The 18,779-nt window shown below is 31.5% G+C and overlaps 1 protein-coding gene across 1 annotated transcript in view; it reads right to left on the bottom strand.

Annotated features, from left to right (window-relative positions):
* LOC122025267 overlaps positions 1–18,779 on the bottom strand; it is a 31,407-nt gene that overhangs the window by 12,098 nt on the left and 530 nt on the right. Inside the window, exons 3-5 of the mRNA XM_042584047.1 lie at positions 12,624–12,693; positions 12,372–12,531; positions 1,175–1,256 (exon numbers count right to left, since the gene is read on the bottom strand). Of these exons, the coding sequence (XP_042439981.1) occupies positions 1,175–1,256; positions 12,372–12,531; positions 12,624–12,693 (312 nt within the window). The remainder of the gene's footprint in view (positions 1–1,174; positions 1,257–12,371; positions 12,532–12,623; positions 12,694–18,779) is intronic.

The following is an 18,779-nucleotide window of genomic DNA, read 5'->3' as shown; positions in this document are numbered from 1 at the left end:
AAAACTATGGGTAAGCTATAATGTCCTTGTTATTTAGGCATGTTATTGGTATCAAGAATTATCCCGTAAGTTTACACTTTCCTGAACAGCTGACCAACAACTAATTCACATTAGACCATTCCATGTTTCTTTTGCCTTTCTAGTCAATATTTGAACTCGCCTGTTCAACCAATCAAGTAATTGCATATAATCAAAATCAATTTAAATTTCAACCCGTACGGAGGTTTCGGTTTCAAATCGGAACGTACGGTTTCAATATCGTATCGTACCGATACGGTTTCAATATTTTTTATTTATATATAGTAATTATAAGATAAATATGTTTATGGTGTATATAAAAATAAGTTGTATATTGATTTTGTATAAGTTCTCAATTATTGAAAAATTTAATATTGTTAGAAAAAATAATTAAATATAATTTTTTTAAATAAAATTGATTTATCAATAACTCGAATTAAAATTGATCTATCTATAATAATAAGTATATAAATTAATACAAAGATATATAATAATTATATAAATTAACTATTTATTCATTTAATCAATTATTAATTAAATAATATATATTTTAAATAGTAAAAAAATATAAAGTAAAAAAATATAAAATAATAAAAAATATCAGAATATAAATATAATTTATTAGAATTTTTTTTAGAAAATTAGAATTTTTTAAAAATTTTAAATGAAATTTAAAATAATATAAAATAGGAAAAAAATATTAGAATATAAATCGTCGCCGAAGGTGTCACCAGAGGCATCTCACAACGCCTTCGGCTTTAGCACGTCCCGCAACGCCTTCGGTGCCACCGAAGGCGTCCCGATGCTTCTGGCACCTCCAGAGGCATCCCTAACTTCTCCGAGGGGCTTGCGATGCGTCTCAAGACAAGGACACCTCTTGTGTCAGTTTCGCCCGCCCGGCCGAATGGTAAAAATCATCCGTGTCAGGCGACACGGAACAACATTCATTCCATGATCAAAACTAGTATGATTCTAGATAAGTTTGATGTACACAATCCTGCCAACGATGTGATCACTTTGCAACCAAGTCAAGTTCATTAGCTAATATCCATAGTCTCATAAAGTTTTCATAAATGTATATCCTTATATGTATTGAACCTTATGCTAAAAGGATAATGTGGTTGTTAGTTCAACTTGTGAGAGAAGAGGGTCATACTTCAAGAGATATTGCACCCCTATCACTCCATGTCATATGAATGCAAGATGTTCCAAGGGTTGTAAAAAATGGATCACCCCTCCTATTATAAGAAAAAGCACAAAGACGAAGTTTAGTAATGATGATATTTTCTATGCTCAACAACTATGCGTAGCAAACATTAAAAGAGACTTATTAACATCTTGATGCATGACTAAAACTAGAAAATACATAATCAAGTGTCTAGAACTCAGGTCCGTCAGCCAATCATAAAATTGTATTCAGCAGAACAGCAATATGCTATCAAATGTAGGCCGCTTTGCTTCAATTAACCAAGTATGAACTTTGAACATATATAGTAAACCTGTGCTAGTAGAGAACTTTTCATGAACAATAGAAAGAGAGTTTCATGGACAATATATATAAAAAGATGAATTAAGATTCAAGATCATCAAAGAATCCTACAATCCAAAAGCAGAGAAATCAATGCAGAAATTGACCATAATACTTTATAAACCTAACAAGACCACTTGCATTCTTCTAGTTGAGAAATGTCAAGTGGATACAGTTTGGCTGACAATTATGCATTATGGCAACTATCAAGAAGATGAAACCCTGTAAAGAATTTCATATTTGTTAATGATATTTTGCATTCTTGAATATTAGGACTCTTAGACACAGAAACTAACAATTAGAAACAAGTAATAGAAAGATGAGAAAGAATAGAAGAAATAAGGGTTACACTATACCGCACAATGTTCTTGGAAATCAAGCTCTATCAGATTTTAATTTCATTACTTATATGAGAAGATGAACAATTTATCCTATGGTGAGGCCATGGCTTAAAATCTCGAGCTATGTCGAGGTTTCAGTCTAGATCGAAACGCAAAACTATATCATACCGAGGCATTGGGAGGCGTTGTCGGGCTCTCGTAACGCATCCGGACACATCGCGGCACGCTGGCGCCATGTGTCGGCCCGTATCGGATAAAACGGCTCGAGATTTTAATCCATGGGTGAGGCCATGAGAAGCCTCATATTGAAAAGTTGATTAAATATGATGAATTTACACATTTGATCATATCAATAGTATTGACTTAGCGTATGGCTCGTTAATGAGCCATATCCATTTTGACAAGGCCAATGGGTTATCTTGAATAAGGAACAAAGAATATCATTTTTCATCCATAAGTTTTATATCCTAAGTTCAAAACTTATCATTTATCATATTATGAATGACAATGCTTGTTCATTGATAGAAGCACAGTATAAAGTACCATACGGTGTCAATGGACACGACCAAAATTTATTGTTCCACAAGCCGACCAGCATTGGCACAGAGCCGCAACCTCATAATGCCCTCCTCCAGGTCACAGAGGTCGATGCGACCTAGCAAGGTTGCAAAGGCAACCATGAGGCTGCATCACTTTTTTTTTAAATTTTTTCATTTCCATTTTTTATGTTTATTTTTTTTAGAAAGTTAATTCCAATTTCTTTCCCTAATCCTTCCCCTCTCTTAATTTCTTTCCCTTCCTTCATAACATTAAGTTTTTTTCCTCCTTCATTGTTATTTTTTCCCTCCATTCATCCACGAGAGTAAACAAAGAAAAAAACCCCTCTTTACCATGGTTAGTTTTTTTCCTTTCTTTATCTGTCCATGAGATAATCGGAGAAAAACAACTTAAGGATGCTGGTTATTTTTTTTTCCCTCCTCCATTTGTGCACAAGGTAAATAGAAGAAAAAAAACCTATTTAAAATGGAGAAAATAGATTGTTAAGAAAAATAAAATAAATACATATAATTTCTAATCTTATAAAATATATTACTATGAATTAAATTATTGTATATATAAATTGGGGTTAGAAGAGGAGCTTTGGAGCAACGGTAAAATTGTTGCTCTATGACAGTCTCTTGTAAAAAACAAGGTAAAGCTGCGTACAATGGATCTTTCCCCGAGACCCCGCATGGTAGAAACTTCGTGCACTGGACTGCCCTTTTTATATTTATATATATATATATATATATATATATATATATATATATATATATTTGGTTTAATTTTAAATTGATTAAAATAAATCCAAATAAACCTATTTGATCCCGACATGTCTACTTGTTGGACTTAAGCTAACTTTAATTGACTTTTACTTTAAAAGCATCAAAATCATATCTGCACGACACAACATTGTACTGAAACCATATCGTTCTAGTTTCTTCAACACTGCTCGAAATTTTAAATCTTGGATAAAAGGTTATATAACCTCATGCTAATTGTTGTGAGTCTGTTACATTTTGGCTGCTAATGGATATCCTTATTACTATGCAATCTTTACCACAAGACTTTTTATTTTCTACAATTCCTAATCAATCCTCTTAAGACTTTGATCTAAAATCAGTCCATTTTTATGTGTCAAAGAGTGTAATTAAATTATACACAAACTTGACTTTGGAATTGAACTTTTTAGGTTTAATAAAATCATAACTAAATATATGAATGCACTTTTAACAAGGAGGAAAGAATCAAGGGAATAATTAAAAAACGGTCCATGATAGATTCTTGCAAGAGTTTTAAATATCTTGGATCAATTAGTCAGCAAAAGGAAATATAGATAAGATAATATTAACAAGATAAAGGGTACTTGTAAGAGTTTTAGATATTGAAAGAGTTTCTAGAGTCTTTTGTGATCATTATGTGCTGCTTGAAATAAAAGAAATATTTACACGACGAATTGTTTATGGATGAGAGAATGAGAGCATGGTTTGAAATTTCATATTGTGTTGAGCAGCACAATCCAGACATATGGTTCTAGCAAATTATTGAAATCCAATTTTGATCAGCATGGATAATATCCCATACGTGCCTGCGTCGATCATGAGAATGAGTATCATACCATGTCGACACTAAGAACATTTTAGCACCTTTTTACACGCATCAAAATGTATTCAATTTTTTTTTTTATTTTGTATAGGTTATTTCTCAAAAATTTAAATTCAAAAAAGTTAAGTGTAAGAATATTAAAGTAGTAATAATTATATGAATTCATCTTAAGATAAGTCTGGAATAGATATAGTATTACCAAAAGTAGAAAATATAAATTAAAAAGAATTAAACAAGTAAAAACATTCATCTTGCATACTTTAACACATGTCAAAACACATTGAGTATCGAGACGTTATAGTACAATAAAATTTTAAATTAATGCACTATCTAATTCCTATAATTTTATTTCTAAAAGTAAATACACTTAAGTGAAAGGGCATTAAAGGAGTAAAACTATCTAAATCATCACAGCACACTTCGATGAGTGTCAAGACAATCCAGTGCTAGAGCCATACTATTCAAGCCAGGACTGAACTTTGGCAAGTTAACCCTTCTCAACCAATTCACCACACATGTTTTGGTATTAGGAAGGTGCAATCAATACTTGAGATGTTTGTAATATTTTAAAACCTATTAAACTAAAAATTTGATTCAATAACTTTTAAATTGTTATCAATATGTGTTTGAAAGTAAAAAATATCATGTGAATAGGGATCATTAGAACAAAACTCATTGAATCATCTTGGTACTCGATATGCTTTCAAGTGTATCAATCCATGCTGAGTGTCTACATGGCACAACACCAAAGCCATACCATTCTAATTGGATACTGGTACTTCAGCACAACGTGAGATTTTAAGCCTCGATGAGAATATAAATTATCAAGAAATAATACGTACACAATTAATATAACATAGATAAGAATGTTAAGGGGTTTAAGAATGTTAAGATAGATGTGTGAGGTTCCTCAGACTTGAGTGCGACTACTAGACATGAGTGTGGGTTTAAGTGTCTGCAACAATAGTTTCTGAACTTTTACACATGAAAATTAGAAGCTTTAAATGTCAATTTAGGATATTCAAATTAACACGGGTAGAAAAGAACAGAGTCCAAGTACCAAAGCTTCATGCATAGTTGGAGCAAGATAAGTGGCCACTCTAAGGGTGAGTTGATGAATCCTCATTAAGGTATTGTCCACCCTGATAGGAATCCTTATTGAGGTATCACCAAAAGATTATTAACGCATTATGCATATTGCTATTACAAAACCTTAGCCACAAGGGTCTTACCACCGAGGCTAAATATCTATGGATATTTGAATTATCTTTTGTTAATTTGGAGACATTCATTACTAATTCGAAAAGTGTGCTTTTATGGAACCTCAGGAAGCCATGTCTCTTTTTTCCTTTTTCTATTTTCTATTTAATATGTTTTAAATGGTATGAATTATTTCAGATTGAAACTTATGTTTAATAGTATTTAATAGATATAACAAGAACAACAACAACCAAGCCTTATCCCACTAGGTGGGGTCGGCTATATGCATCCTTTATGTCATTGACCTCTATCTCCTACTATATTATCATATATACTTAAATAAATTTTATCTTGTTTTATTGTTGCTAAACAAGTATTTTTTTGATCTTCCTTTTCCTCGTTTAATATGCGTGTTTGTCATAGCTTCACATAGCCTAACTGGAGTATTTATTGGTCATCTAAGTACATGCCCATACTATCTTAAACGTGTCTCTCAAAATTTTCCCTCAATAGATGCAATTCCGACTTTCACCCTAATGCTCTCATTTCTTATTATGTCCATCCTCATATGTCCACACATCCACCTTAACATCCTCATCTCTGCAACTCTCATCCTCTACTCATATGCTCAAATCATAGCCCAACATTCAGCTCCATATAGCATAGCCTCTAACCGTGATTTTGTAGAACTTTTCTTAAGTTTTAGAGGTACTTTACGGTCACATAAAACACCTGACGCTCTCCTCTATTTCAACTATTCTGCTTGTATTCTATGTAAAGCATCTCTCTCAATCCCTCCATCATTTTAAAAAAATGATCCTAAATATTTAAACCTCTCGGTTCCGGGCAACTCGTCATCTTCTATCTTAACAATTATCTCATTACGTCTAATATTGTTAAACTTAAATTCCATATATTCTGTCTTTATTCTACTAAGCTTAAAATCTTTCCCTTCTAGTGTTTTCTGCCAAGATTCTAGTTTAGCATTTACTCCTTCACGTGTTTCATATACCAAAATAATATCATCTGCAAATAACATACACCTTGAATGTGTACAATGAGTTCATCCATAATTAGGGTAAAAAGATAGGGACTTAGAGTTGATCATTGATGTAACCCTATCTTTATTGGAATTATTCCAGTAACTCCACCTAAAGTCTTTCCTATGGTTGTACATCCTTATATATATCCTTAATAAGTTCAATATATATTATGCTAACACTTCTCGTTTCTAAAATTCTCCATATAATTTCTCTTGGAACTCTATCATAAGCTTTTTCTAAATCAATTAATATCATGTGTAGATTTGTTTTTGCCTCCAGTATTTTTCAATTAGTTATCTAAGAAGATGTATAATTTCTATTGTTAACCTTCCAAGAATGAACCAAAATTGATTTTCGATCACCGTGTTCTCCTTAATTTTTTCTATTACTTTTTCCAAAAGTTTCATGGTATGACTCATTAGTTTAATACTCCTATAGTTTACACAATTTTGTACGTCTCCTTTATTCTTATATAAGGAAACTAGAGTACTTACCTTCCATTGATCAGGTATTTTTTTCATTTTCAATATCATGTTAAATAATTTTGTAAGTCATTCAATACCTTGTTTTCATAGGCACTTCAATACCTCTATCAAAATATCATCTGGTCCAATGACTTTTCCATTGTACATCTCATTTAAAACTTGTTCTACTTCTGAAATTTGAATTCTACGATAAAAATTTAAATTTCTATACTCATTTGGCCTACTTAAGTTACTTAAGTTAAGTTGGTTCCCTAAACCTTCATTAAAAGTTGATAAAATACCTCTTCCACGGCTCTTTTATTTCTCCATCGTTTACTAGTACCCAATTACATTAATCTTTAATATATTTTATTTGGATAAGATCTCTTGTCTTCTCTTACTTTAGTTATTCTATAAATGTCGCTTTCCCCTTCTTTTATATCTAATTTTTAATATAATCGTTTAAAAGTTTCATTCTTTGTTTCATTCACTACTCTCTTAGTTTCTTTCGTGACTATGGTATATTTTTTTTTAAGTTTTCCTCGTTCTTACAAATATATAATTCCTTATAAGTTGTTCGTTTTTCCTTCACTTTCTTTTGTACTTTCTCATTCCACCATCAAGATTCCTTACTTAGTGGTGCATGTCCCTTTGACTCACCAAGTACACTCTTAGTTACTATTTTCAACTTTGATACCATCTTATCCTATGTCGTATTAGAGTTACTATATATTTCACCTAATGCTTGTACTTCTACTTCTGCTTAAATATATTTTGCTTCTCATCTTTAACTTCCACCACTTAATTTTAGGAGTCATATATATTTTCTTTCTATTGATACTATGTTTGAGGTGTGTATCCAACACTGCTAATCTATGCTGGGTAGTTAAGCTTTCTTAAGAATAACCTTGCAATCTTTACAAATCTTTCTATCCTTCTACCGAATCATAAGAAAGTCAATTTGCGATTCATTATTCCTACTTTTGAACGTGACTAAGTATTCTTATCTTTTCTTAAAAAATGTATTAGCTAATGTAAAGTCATATGTTATCGCAAAATCTAATATAGTTTTCCCATTCTTCATTTATCGTTCCAAATCCATAACCCCCATGTATCCTCTCATATTCCTCATTTTTCACTCTGATATACTCATTTAGATCACCTCCTATTAAAATCATTTCATTTGGCGGAATGTTTGTAATACTTCATCTAAGTCGTCCCAAAACCTTAATTTGGTAATTTTATCTAATCCTACTTGCGGTGCATATACGCTAATTATGTTCATAGTTTCTTTTGTCACTATTATCTTAAGGGTTGTAATTATATCCCCTTTTCTAACTACTCCTACAACTTCATCCTTTAATGAACTATCTACAACAATACCTACTTCATTTCTTGCTTTACTTTTTCCTGTGTACCATAACTTAAAATCCAAGTTCTCTATCATCTTTGTCTTATCGCCTACTAATTTTGTCTCTTATACACACAAAATATTAATTCTTCTCCTAATCATCGTATATACTACCTTCATTGATTTATCAGTAAAGGTTCCTATGTTCCATGTTCCACATCTTAGACTATTAGTTTTCCTATCATATTTGTTCTTATCCAACCTACAGTGTGAGAAATCTTACCTATTTAACACTACACCCAAGTTCTCATGGAGATATAGTGGTCCTTGCCGATACCGTTACAGTCGGACCCTACAATGCAAACTCTTACATATTTAGCATTACACCCAAGTTCTAAAGATGTAGCGGTCTTTGCCGAAACGTTACTGTTGGACCCTACAATGCGTTCTTTCTGGGGAACAACCTAGCATTAGCACAATAGTTTAATGGATTCATTCACTAAATATTTATCATAGTTTTAATGTTGGTCGGCAATCTAACGCAACCCTCCTCTTTTATCCGAGCTTGGGACCGGTCATGACTGGTTTGTTATGGGCGGAGTTAATATAGATAATACTAACAATGGGAAAGAATTATAAATTATTTTTGGAAAAAGTTTACTCAATGTTGGTATCTCAATTTCCAATCAATTTTGGCAAGACAACAAAGTTGAGAAACAATTGATTGGTTAACATACCAAATTGATGTTTAGATTAATTACATCTTGATTATTTAACCAATTAATTGCCATTAATTGAGATTTCTGTGGATACGTTACTATGATGTATACGGAGCTTTTATGAGCATCTATGAATCCTTAATTTATTTTAGATACTTTTATACATGTTTTTTCCAATTCAATTTTTCAAACCCTGTTTCTTCAACTTCTACCACATACTCATAAATATTATCCTGCAACACACAATCATTCAACCAATTTAGATTGCACATGTGGAAGCTGCTTTTGCTTCTAACCAATGCAAGGATCTTCCCTGCAACAACAGTCAATGAGAAATCTCAGAGCACATGGACATTAGGCCTTGATGGGTAAGCAAAATCCCTATTCTTCAACTCCACAAGCCACCTCTATCCATATCCACCAATGTATTCTTCTCATGTGCTCCATCATGTTTCCTTTATTTGATTTTATGATTTATTTTGGCATCTTGAATTGGAAGGGGAGACATCTCCATCATGTTTCCTTTATTTGATTTTATGATTTATTTTGGCATCTTGAATTAAGAGGGGAGACGTCCATTGGAGATGATGTTCAACAAATTGAAGTTGAATTTGATGCTGCTGATAATGAATAGAAGATAACAATATAGAAATCTTTCATTTTCGGATCAATTGATTAGCATAGGATCCGGAAGAGGAACATGGAGGATAGTGTGCCATGTCCCGACTTTTAACTTTCTTGGCTCTAGCTCACATCCGAGTTCACTGATTATATTAATTAATTAAATACAAAAATATATATAATGATGAACAAAGAGGATGTGTCATGTTTTTTTTCAATAAAAAGAAAAGGATGCATCAAAGAACAAAATGAAGTGGTCGTCTATTGATGAGTAAGACAACATTGTACCCATGTCCAAATAAACTTAATACAAAGCTAAGTATATTTGTTCATCTTCATCCCATTTAATTTTTTTTATTTAATAGATTGTTCCTCTTCTAGATTAAATTTTTTTAATGAACCTTTGTATGTTGCATATGAGTTTATTGCTCCTCTTGAATTCTGAGAGTTTTGGAATTGAATGTCATTAGCTATCATGGGTAAAATCATAGGAAGTTTGAATCATTTTTTACCCTATTATAGAATAATTATGTTTAAACAACTTATTTGGTATTAAAGTGTGCTCAATCCATTAATCCATCTATTTATTAATAAAATTTAATTTCTGATCTATTATAAAATATGTATTATGAAGTATGAAATATAATAAATGCTTTATGCATTAATTAATAATTTATTGATCTATAATAAACGTAGGGAATTGGATTAATTTTTTTAGCAATATTAAATGATTTAATCAAAATCTTCAATTTAATTTTATTAAATTATTTATAAAGAGCAAACAATATTTTAGTACACAGGTTAGATTTTTAGAAGATCCACAATAAAAAAAATGATAATATATATCAATATCTCAAGTAATCCAATTAGCATTTATAATTAAATATGTTTTAGTCTAAAAGATAGAGCTATGCTAAAAGTTCATTTAAATTTTTATGAAAATTAAATTTCAAATTTGTAAAAAAAAAATGGTTCAATTAGTAGAGATTGTTGTATTTTCTAAATTGTTTAGTTGTTTCCTAGTTTTAATATGGTAGAATTTATAAAAGTATTCTTGTATCTCATATAAGAACTTTACTTTCCCTTCTTTGTATGATATTTCTGTCTATGTGAGCTTCGTGTTTATCTGGGTGTGATATCATCTATCCTCAAATCTTTCTTCCCTTCCTTTCACAAGTTCAAAGAACATCTATCCCATTACTTTTGTCATGAGCTTAGTTGTGGGTTCATCGCCTCCCATGTTTCCTAGTCGACTACCACTTAATTGAATGAGAATTCTTAGCTTATGGCCCCAAAATTAAACAGTCTTCATTTGCAAGGGAGAGACCCAGAGCTTGGTTGAAGTGGGTAAAGTTCAAGTTGTAGGCAGCTCACTCGAGGTAAATGGGTTTAGAATTAATTGGGGTAACTGAGTATGAGGTGGAGCTAAAGGAGTGTGGTGGAGCAGTTTGGCCATGTTGGTGTTGAGATGGAGTTGGATTAGGATAAGTCCAAGCAAGAGATTGTATAAGAATGTAGACCGAGGCAGATAATAATTGTCGCTCAAATCTCTATCATTTTGCGATGCATTCAAATGTTTATTTCCATATGGTCGTAGCTCTATTTTATAGACCTCAAAGTAGGCATCTACCAATAATAGACTTCCACGTGGCTTCTATGTCAGGGTGGATCTAGCATGTCATGTATCCAGTCCTTAGCTGTTGACTTCTCAGATTAGCCATTGTCCTAGTCTAATTGGCTATCTCTAACGCACATAGACCAATCCATGTTAATACCTATTGATCTTCCCAATGAACATGTCACTCATCCAATGGCTATTGAGTTAGTGAGTAATTCAACCCACATCAGGATAATGTTGAAACAACCGCAATAGTAGTATAAATTCATGAATTATGCATATATTACTATCATATGCAAATAAAGCATAAATGTACAAGAAGGAAAGTTAGTGTTGTTATGTGAGTATATGTAGATATCAACAGATGCCAAATAGAAGATATTGTATATGACAGACAGGACACCAACTAGCCTGAAAAAAAAAACAGACGACAGACCGGTGTATGAAGCCGCTAATGCGGGTCTTGGAGAAGGGTTTATTGTATACAGTTTTATCTGCTTTGCAAGAGGTTCTTTCCGAGACTCGAACTCGTGACCTTCAAATCATACAGCAGCAACTTTACCGTTGCGCCAAGGCTCCCCTTCATTAATAAATTAACAAAAAATCTTTAAAAAAAAAGAATGAAAAGAAAGAGATTGTATATCGCAGGTAGGACACCAACTAGCCTGAAAAAAAACTGATATCAATTATAAAGGAATAGGTAGAGAATATAGAAAAATTTAATCTATGAGAATAAAAAATAAGAATGGAAATGACATCAAAATCTACATGCCAAAGAGACAAATGACAATTCAACATCAGAAATGAAGGTCCAAAACATTCAAAAGTTGACTCAAACACTAACATTATAATCACATAGGTTCAATCCACACATAGGATTTGCATAAAAGTCAATTGACTAAACTCATCATTAAAAACTTTTATACTGACAAACAATAGTTACAGACTTCACTCAAAAAATAAACAAAGAAAGAAAAACTCTAGATTATTTGCAAAGTATAAATTCCCAAAAATGGAACATCTGAACTAGGAAGGATTGATGAAAAAATAAACATCTTCTACTTTGATGCAATACATGTAAACATTATTTAATGCACAAATATGATTTCTAATACAGACTATCCAGAGGAAAACAACAAATTTGTCAAGTGGAAAAACGAAAGTGAAATTAACACTAGAGATTGCCATTATTCACTATTTTCCAAAGGAAGCTTAGAAGAATGAACTTTAAAGAAATAAAAATATTTGCATCAGATTTTCTTAAACAATATAGGTATGGAAAAGAAACAATGCTCATGTTGAATCCAGATACAAGCATCTAACCTTAGAAGATATTGGTGTGTCAATTCTCCACTAGTGATGGCGCCAGAAAAAACAGAAGGATCAAATCCGAGACTCCTCAACTTCTCTATTGTTACACATGCTCTCCTTGAAGAATTACTTATAACCACAAGCTTTGCTCCTTGACCAGCTAGTTTTTTTACTAATATAGTAACAAGTATTCAGCAGTGGAACTTCAACAGTCCTATGTTTGGAGAAAGCTAATACAAGGAAAAAGGAGGAAAGCTGACATACAAGTGGATATTGCTCCAGGATATGGTTTTTTCCCATCATGAAGAACTCCAAATTGATCCAGCAACCATGCCTATCAAAAAGTAGGAGACAATGATCAAAACCTAGCCATCATATCACATAAATACATAACATGAGCTTTCATATTTATCTTGTCTCTTTATTTGTTTTCCACTTACAATATCTGCCTAATGACTATAATTATGATGGCTTTACATTAGTAAGACCAGGTCAAATTCAAAATATGATGAAAAACTGTGACAAACAAAAATACTCATTAGGAAATGCTAGGTATGTCATTATCTATTTCCTTTCCATAACCAAATACATAATGAGAGCCATCCAATATAGCATATTACTAACAAAAGTTAGTTTCCTAGACCTTGAAGACCAACAACCAAATCCGATGTTTTTCCAAGTACCATGCATTTTCACCTATTATGCTATGTTTCTTCATGGACCATGTACTTCCTTTTCATCATAAGTCAATTCCTCTCATTATAACTAAAGCATATATATTGAAACAGGCACCTATTTTGAAGATGTAAATAGTTTATTAGAAGAAATATTTTCTCAAATTTTAATATTATGAAAGAAAATGTCATCAGTTATAAAAACGAGGATTAGATAGCTAAAACGGACTTCTAGATTCCGCCATTCAGGGGACAGATCTCATAAAGGTGGAAAATGTAATGTTAACTAGAGAAAAGTATTTGCAGTGAAAGAAGAATAAGATGATGGTTCACATTTCCTTTGTAAACAAGAAATGGGTTGTGTGTAGGATATCTATCATCTTAATATATCAATAACAACAATCAAACCTTTATCTCACTAATTGGGATCGGATACATGGATCCTCCTACGTTATTGGGTTCTATCCCATTCTTTATCGTCATCTATATTTAATTGAATTTTTATCGTTGCTAACCAAATTTTTTTTTTTATCTTTGTTACTCAATTAATATCATATTTATATTCTCATTTATATTTAAATGAATTTCATATTGTTGCTAAGCCTTTTTTGTCCACCTCTTAATGTGTGTATTTGTCAGTCTTAAACACGCATTTATTAGTCGCTTAAGTACATATCCCTATCATATTATATGCATCCCTCGGTCTCTCTAATATTATTATTTCTTATCTATCCATCATTATATATTCGCACATCCATCTTAACATTTTTATGTCTCTGACCATTGTCTAAAATCTCGAGCAGTATCAGAGTTTCAATATAAGACCGGAACGATACAATTTTGGTACCATATCGTGTCATACCTATATGATTTTCATATTTTTAAATATAAAATATATTAATTAAAAATAAAAAAATGTAATCTAAATATTAAAAGAATACAAAATACAAAAAAAATTAAAAAGAAAAAGAAAAAATAGAAGATCACAACGTCTCCATATAATAAAAAAATATTATATATTTTTTAAAAATTAAAATATAATATATATATATATATAATAAGATAGTTTTATTAAACTTTGATTTAAAAATATTAGAGCCATCCTCATGGCTTTAAAAGAGAGTTTTAAAATTTTAAAATCTTTCCTTTTATAGCTATCTATAAAAGATTAAAGAGATATTTTAATTTAGTTAAAAAAATTTCATATTTGTAGTTATCTATAATGTTTAAAAGAGAGATTTTAATTTTTAATAAAACTTTCCTTTTTTGTAACCATGATTTAAAAAGAGAAATTTTAATTAATCTTTCCTTTTTTATAGTTGTCTACATATTTTAAAAGAGAGAGATTAATTTTAAAACTTTCCTTTTGTTGCCATGTACAATAGGAAATTTAAAAGAGAGAGATTTTAATTGTTATTAAAATTTCCTTTTTTACCATGACCAAGGATTATAAAAGAGAGGTAGTAGTTGCCTTAGGTTATTGAATTGATCTCTCTTAGCTCCTCTTTTTTCCTTGGTGTGGTCGGCCATCCTCATAGAGAAGAAGGAGAAGAGAAGGCGGCATTGTATCCTAGCATCCCTTGGTGGCTCGAGTTTCTTGGAAGAAAAGAAGTGGTTCGGGTGGAGTTATTTTGGTAGATCGTTGCCCACACGACGTCCAAGAGAATGAGAGGAATACAACAAAAGATCAAGAGGTCTTTAGCTACAAAGAAAGGTATAACTAATTAATGGTTTCCGCTTCGAATTAATTAGTTAGTTTCCTTTGCATGGATTCTGAAACACCAACACAAGAGGCTTTCGATTTTAGGCTATCGTTTATGTTATCGATTTTGTGTTTCGATTTCATGCTTCGATATTGTGCTTCTATTGAGATCTCTGTAGTTAAACCTAATTTAGTGTAAGAAGTTTAAATATCCGATTTCTTTGAAAGGTTTTGTCTAGAAAGTGGTGAATGATCTCATAACCAAGAAGGCCTAGTGTCTCGCCATGTTTTAACCTGAAAGTCAATCTTTGAAATAGATATTTAATCAACTTCTGTAATATGGTTTAACTTAGGAAGATCATATCAGTTAAACTTGGAGTAAAAATGTTAAGTATTGTTTCCAATCCAAGTTTAACTTCTGAAGAGCAACTTGGATTAATAATGTTAAGCATCGTTTGCAATCCAAGTTTAACTTCAGTAGAGCACATGGGTAGCTAGATTAAGTTCTATGCTTGTACAAATTTTTGTACAGGGAAACAAAACGGAATCCAGGTGTAGCAACCAACAATTAGTATTATGTTATTATAGCTAAGAGTTAATTAAAATTATTAACCTAAGTTAATTATTAATTAACATAAAATTCTTCCTTTTCTTTCCCTGTATGTATCATCGCACCCGCCACCCCCCGGCGTCCCCATCGGGAGCCGCGGAGGTCGCCGTAGGATCGCGGCAGCCTCCGAGGGCCTCCATAACCCCACAGCGGGTGTCGGGCGATGGGAGGAAGCTCGTTTCTCCTAGAACAGAATGAAATTTTAAACCATGTCTGTGACTATCTTCTATTCATGTGCACAATTCATAACCTAGTATTCAACTTCTTATAACATAGTAGATTTAATTACCGTTTTGTAAGACTTCTCTTTAGGTTTCAAAGGTAGCTTACAATCATAAAGAATATCTGATGACCTCTTCTATTTCAATCATCTTTCAAGTATTGTATGTAAAACATTTGTAACAACCACTTCATCCTTTTACTAAAATAATCCTAGATATTTAAAGTTCTTAGTTACAAGTAACTCGTAATCTCCTATCTTAATAATTTCCTTACTACATCTAACACTAATAAATTTAAATTCTATATATTCGGTATTTACTAAGCGAAAACTTTGTACACTATATCCTAACAAAATTTGAGTTTAGTATTTACTCATTCATGTGTCTCATCGACCGAAGCATTGTCATTCGCAAACAATATGCACCATGATAACATGTTATAGATGTGTCAAGTAGTTCATTACTAAGAGCATCCACAATAAGATCGAACATTTCTCCCAAATATTTGTGGTCCCCACATTCACATCATCAATCAAATATCTCATTCCTTAAATATCCCACAATCAAATATCCCACAAACCAAATATTTATGAATACCCCACTATCAAATATTCCAAATTCCATCACTAAATATATTTTTTAAATTTAAAAAAAAAACAAAAAGAGAGAGAGAGAGGGAGAAATCACCGGGCATAACTCTATGCCTAGTGATTTCAAATCTCCTCCATAATATCCCCTTCCAATGGGGTGGGGATATTTGGAGAAATATCCCCTCCAAATATCCCCTATTGTAGATGCTTTAATGTAAAAAGATATGGACTTAGAGTTAATCCTTGATGTAATTCTATCTATATGGGAAACACTTCAGTTAATTTGTCTAGGGTCTTCACTCTTATCGTTACATCCTCATATATATGTTTAATTATTTTAATATACACTACACTAATGTCTATATAATTTCCCTCATGATTTTGTTATAAGTTTTTTTTAATCAAAAAATATCATGTGTAGCTTCTTTTTCTAATACTTTTCAATCAATTCTCTAAGATGTATAACTTCTATTCTCAAACTTTCAGGCATAAATCTAAATTAATTTTTGATCACCTTGGTCTTCTTAATCTTTTTTCTATCACTCCTCAAAATTTCATGGTATCACTCATTAGTTTAATACCCCTAAAATTCGCATAATTTTATCCATCTCTTTTGGTTTTACACAGGGGATTAAAGTACTTACCCTTCGTTGATCAAGTATTTTTTTTATTTTCAATATTAGGTTGAATAACTTCGTAAGTCATTATTATCCTACTCGCTTAGATACTTTCATACGTCTATTGAAATATCATCTAATCCAACCTCTTTTTCATTTTAAATCTATTTAATGTCTATTCTACTTCTAAAGTTTAAATTCTCTTATAATAATTTAAATTTCTATACTCCTCTGATCTACTTAAATTATCTAAGTTAAGTTGGTTACCTAAATCTTATTAAAAAATTGATGAAAATACATCTTTTGTCACTCCTTTATTTTCTCATCCTTCACTAGTACTTGATTCATCTTTAATACATTTTATTTGAGTAATATCCCTTGTTTTACTCTCTCTCACTTTAACTATTTTATAGATGTTATTTTTCCCTTCTTTTGTATCAAGTTATCAATACAAGTATGCAGTATCTTATAGGTTGTAACTTACAAGTGTGTACTTTTCGTCACCTTGCCTCTTATTTGGTCTCTTTCTTGGCTACTTTTCTTCGTTCTTACAAGTGTATAGTAACTTATAGGTTGTAATTTATAAGATGTTCGTTTTTCAATCACTTTCATAAGATTCTTTATTTGATGGTGTCCATCCTCTTGATTCACCGAGTACGCTCTTTACCACTATTTTCAAATTTAATATCATCTTATCTTATATTGTATTCAAGTCACCATATATTCCTTCTAATACTTGTACTCTACCTTCTTCTTAAAGTTACTTTGCTTATCATCCTTTAACTTCCACCACTTAAACTTAGCAGAAATGCATGTTTTCCTTCTAGTAATACTATACTTGAGGCGCATATCTAAAACTATTAATCTATGTTGAGTGGTTAAGTTTTCTCCCAGAATAATCATACAATCTTTATAAATTTTTCTCCCACTTTTGAATGTGATCAGGTATTCTCTCTTCTTAAAAAAATGTATGAGCTATTATAAGTTCATATAATATTATGAAATCTGATATAGTTTTTCCTTCTTCATTTCTTATTCCAAAATCATAGCCCCTATGTATCCTATTATATTCCTCATTTCTTACTTCTATATGCCCATTTCTTATTAAAATCATCGTAATTTTTTATGTTACCTCATCTAGGTCATCCAAAAACATATGTTTGGTGTCTTCATCTACTCCTACTTGAGGTGCATATATGCTAATTATATTAATAGTTTCTTTTAGTATCACTATCTTAAGAACTACAATTTCATCTCCCTTCCTATTGATTCCTACTACATCCCCTAGTGAACAATCTACGACAATAATTTTTTTTCATTTCTTATTTTATTTTTTCTTGTGTACTATAATGTAAAATTAGCTGACATCACCTAGTGGAATAAGGCATTGTTGTTGTGCTATAATTTAAAATCTAAGTTTAATATCAACTTTACCTTCTACCCTATCCATTTTGTCTCTTGTAGATTCAGAATATTAATTCTTCTCCTAATCATCGTATATACTACCTTCATTGTTTTATTGGTGAGCGTTCCTACATTCCATGTTTAAAATATAAAACAATCAATATTCCGTTCTTATCCAATCCATAGTATTAGAACTCTTGTATATTTAAAATTACACCTAAATTCTCATAGAGATGACATTTTTTTCCTGAAACGTTATAGTTAGATCCTACAATGCATTCCTTTAGTAAATAATCTAGCATTAGCGCAATAATTTGATGGATCCGCACATACATTTGCCTATGTTTTATACTTAGTGACAACCTAAAGCAACCCTCCTCCTTTATAAAGGTTTGGGACCGACCATGGCAGAGTTTGTTCGTCATGAGCAAAGTGGATACCTATCATGTCAATAATAAATAAATAAAAAATGATAGTAATGAAGAACCACAGACTGGGATCTCCAAAATTGCTCGATCAAAGCTTTTCCAATCTTCAATTTCACCCATCACCTAATCGTAAGCAAATTTGATATCTCTGCTGCCAATATGTAACAATCAGCT

This window comes from Zingiber officinale, chromosome 9B (genome assembly GCF_018446385.1).
Source record: "Zingiber officinale cultivar Zhangliang chromosome 9B, Zo_v1.1, whole genome shotgun sequence".
Lineage (NCBI taxonomy): Eukaryota > Viridiplantae > Streptophyta > Magnoliopsida > Zingiberales > Zingiberaceae > Zingiber > Zingiber officinale.
Note: the sequence above shows the minus strand (reverse complement) of the source record. Positions and strands in the feature narration are given on the sequence as shown.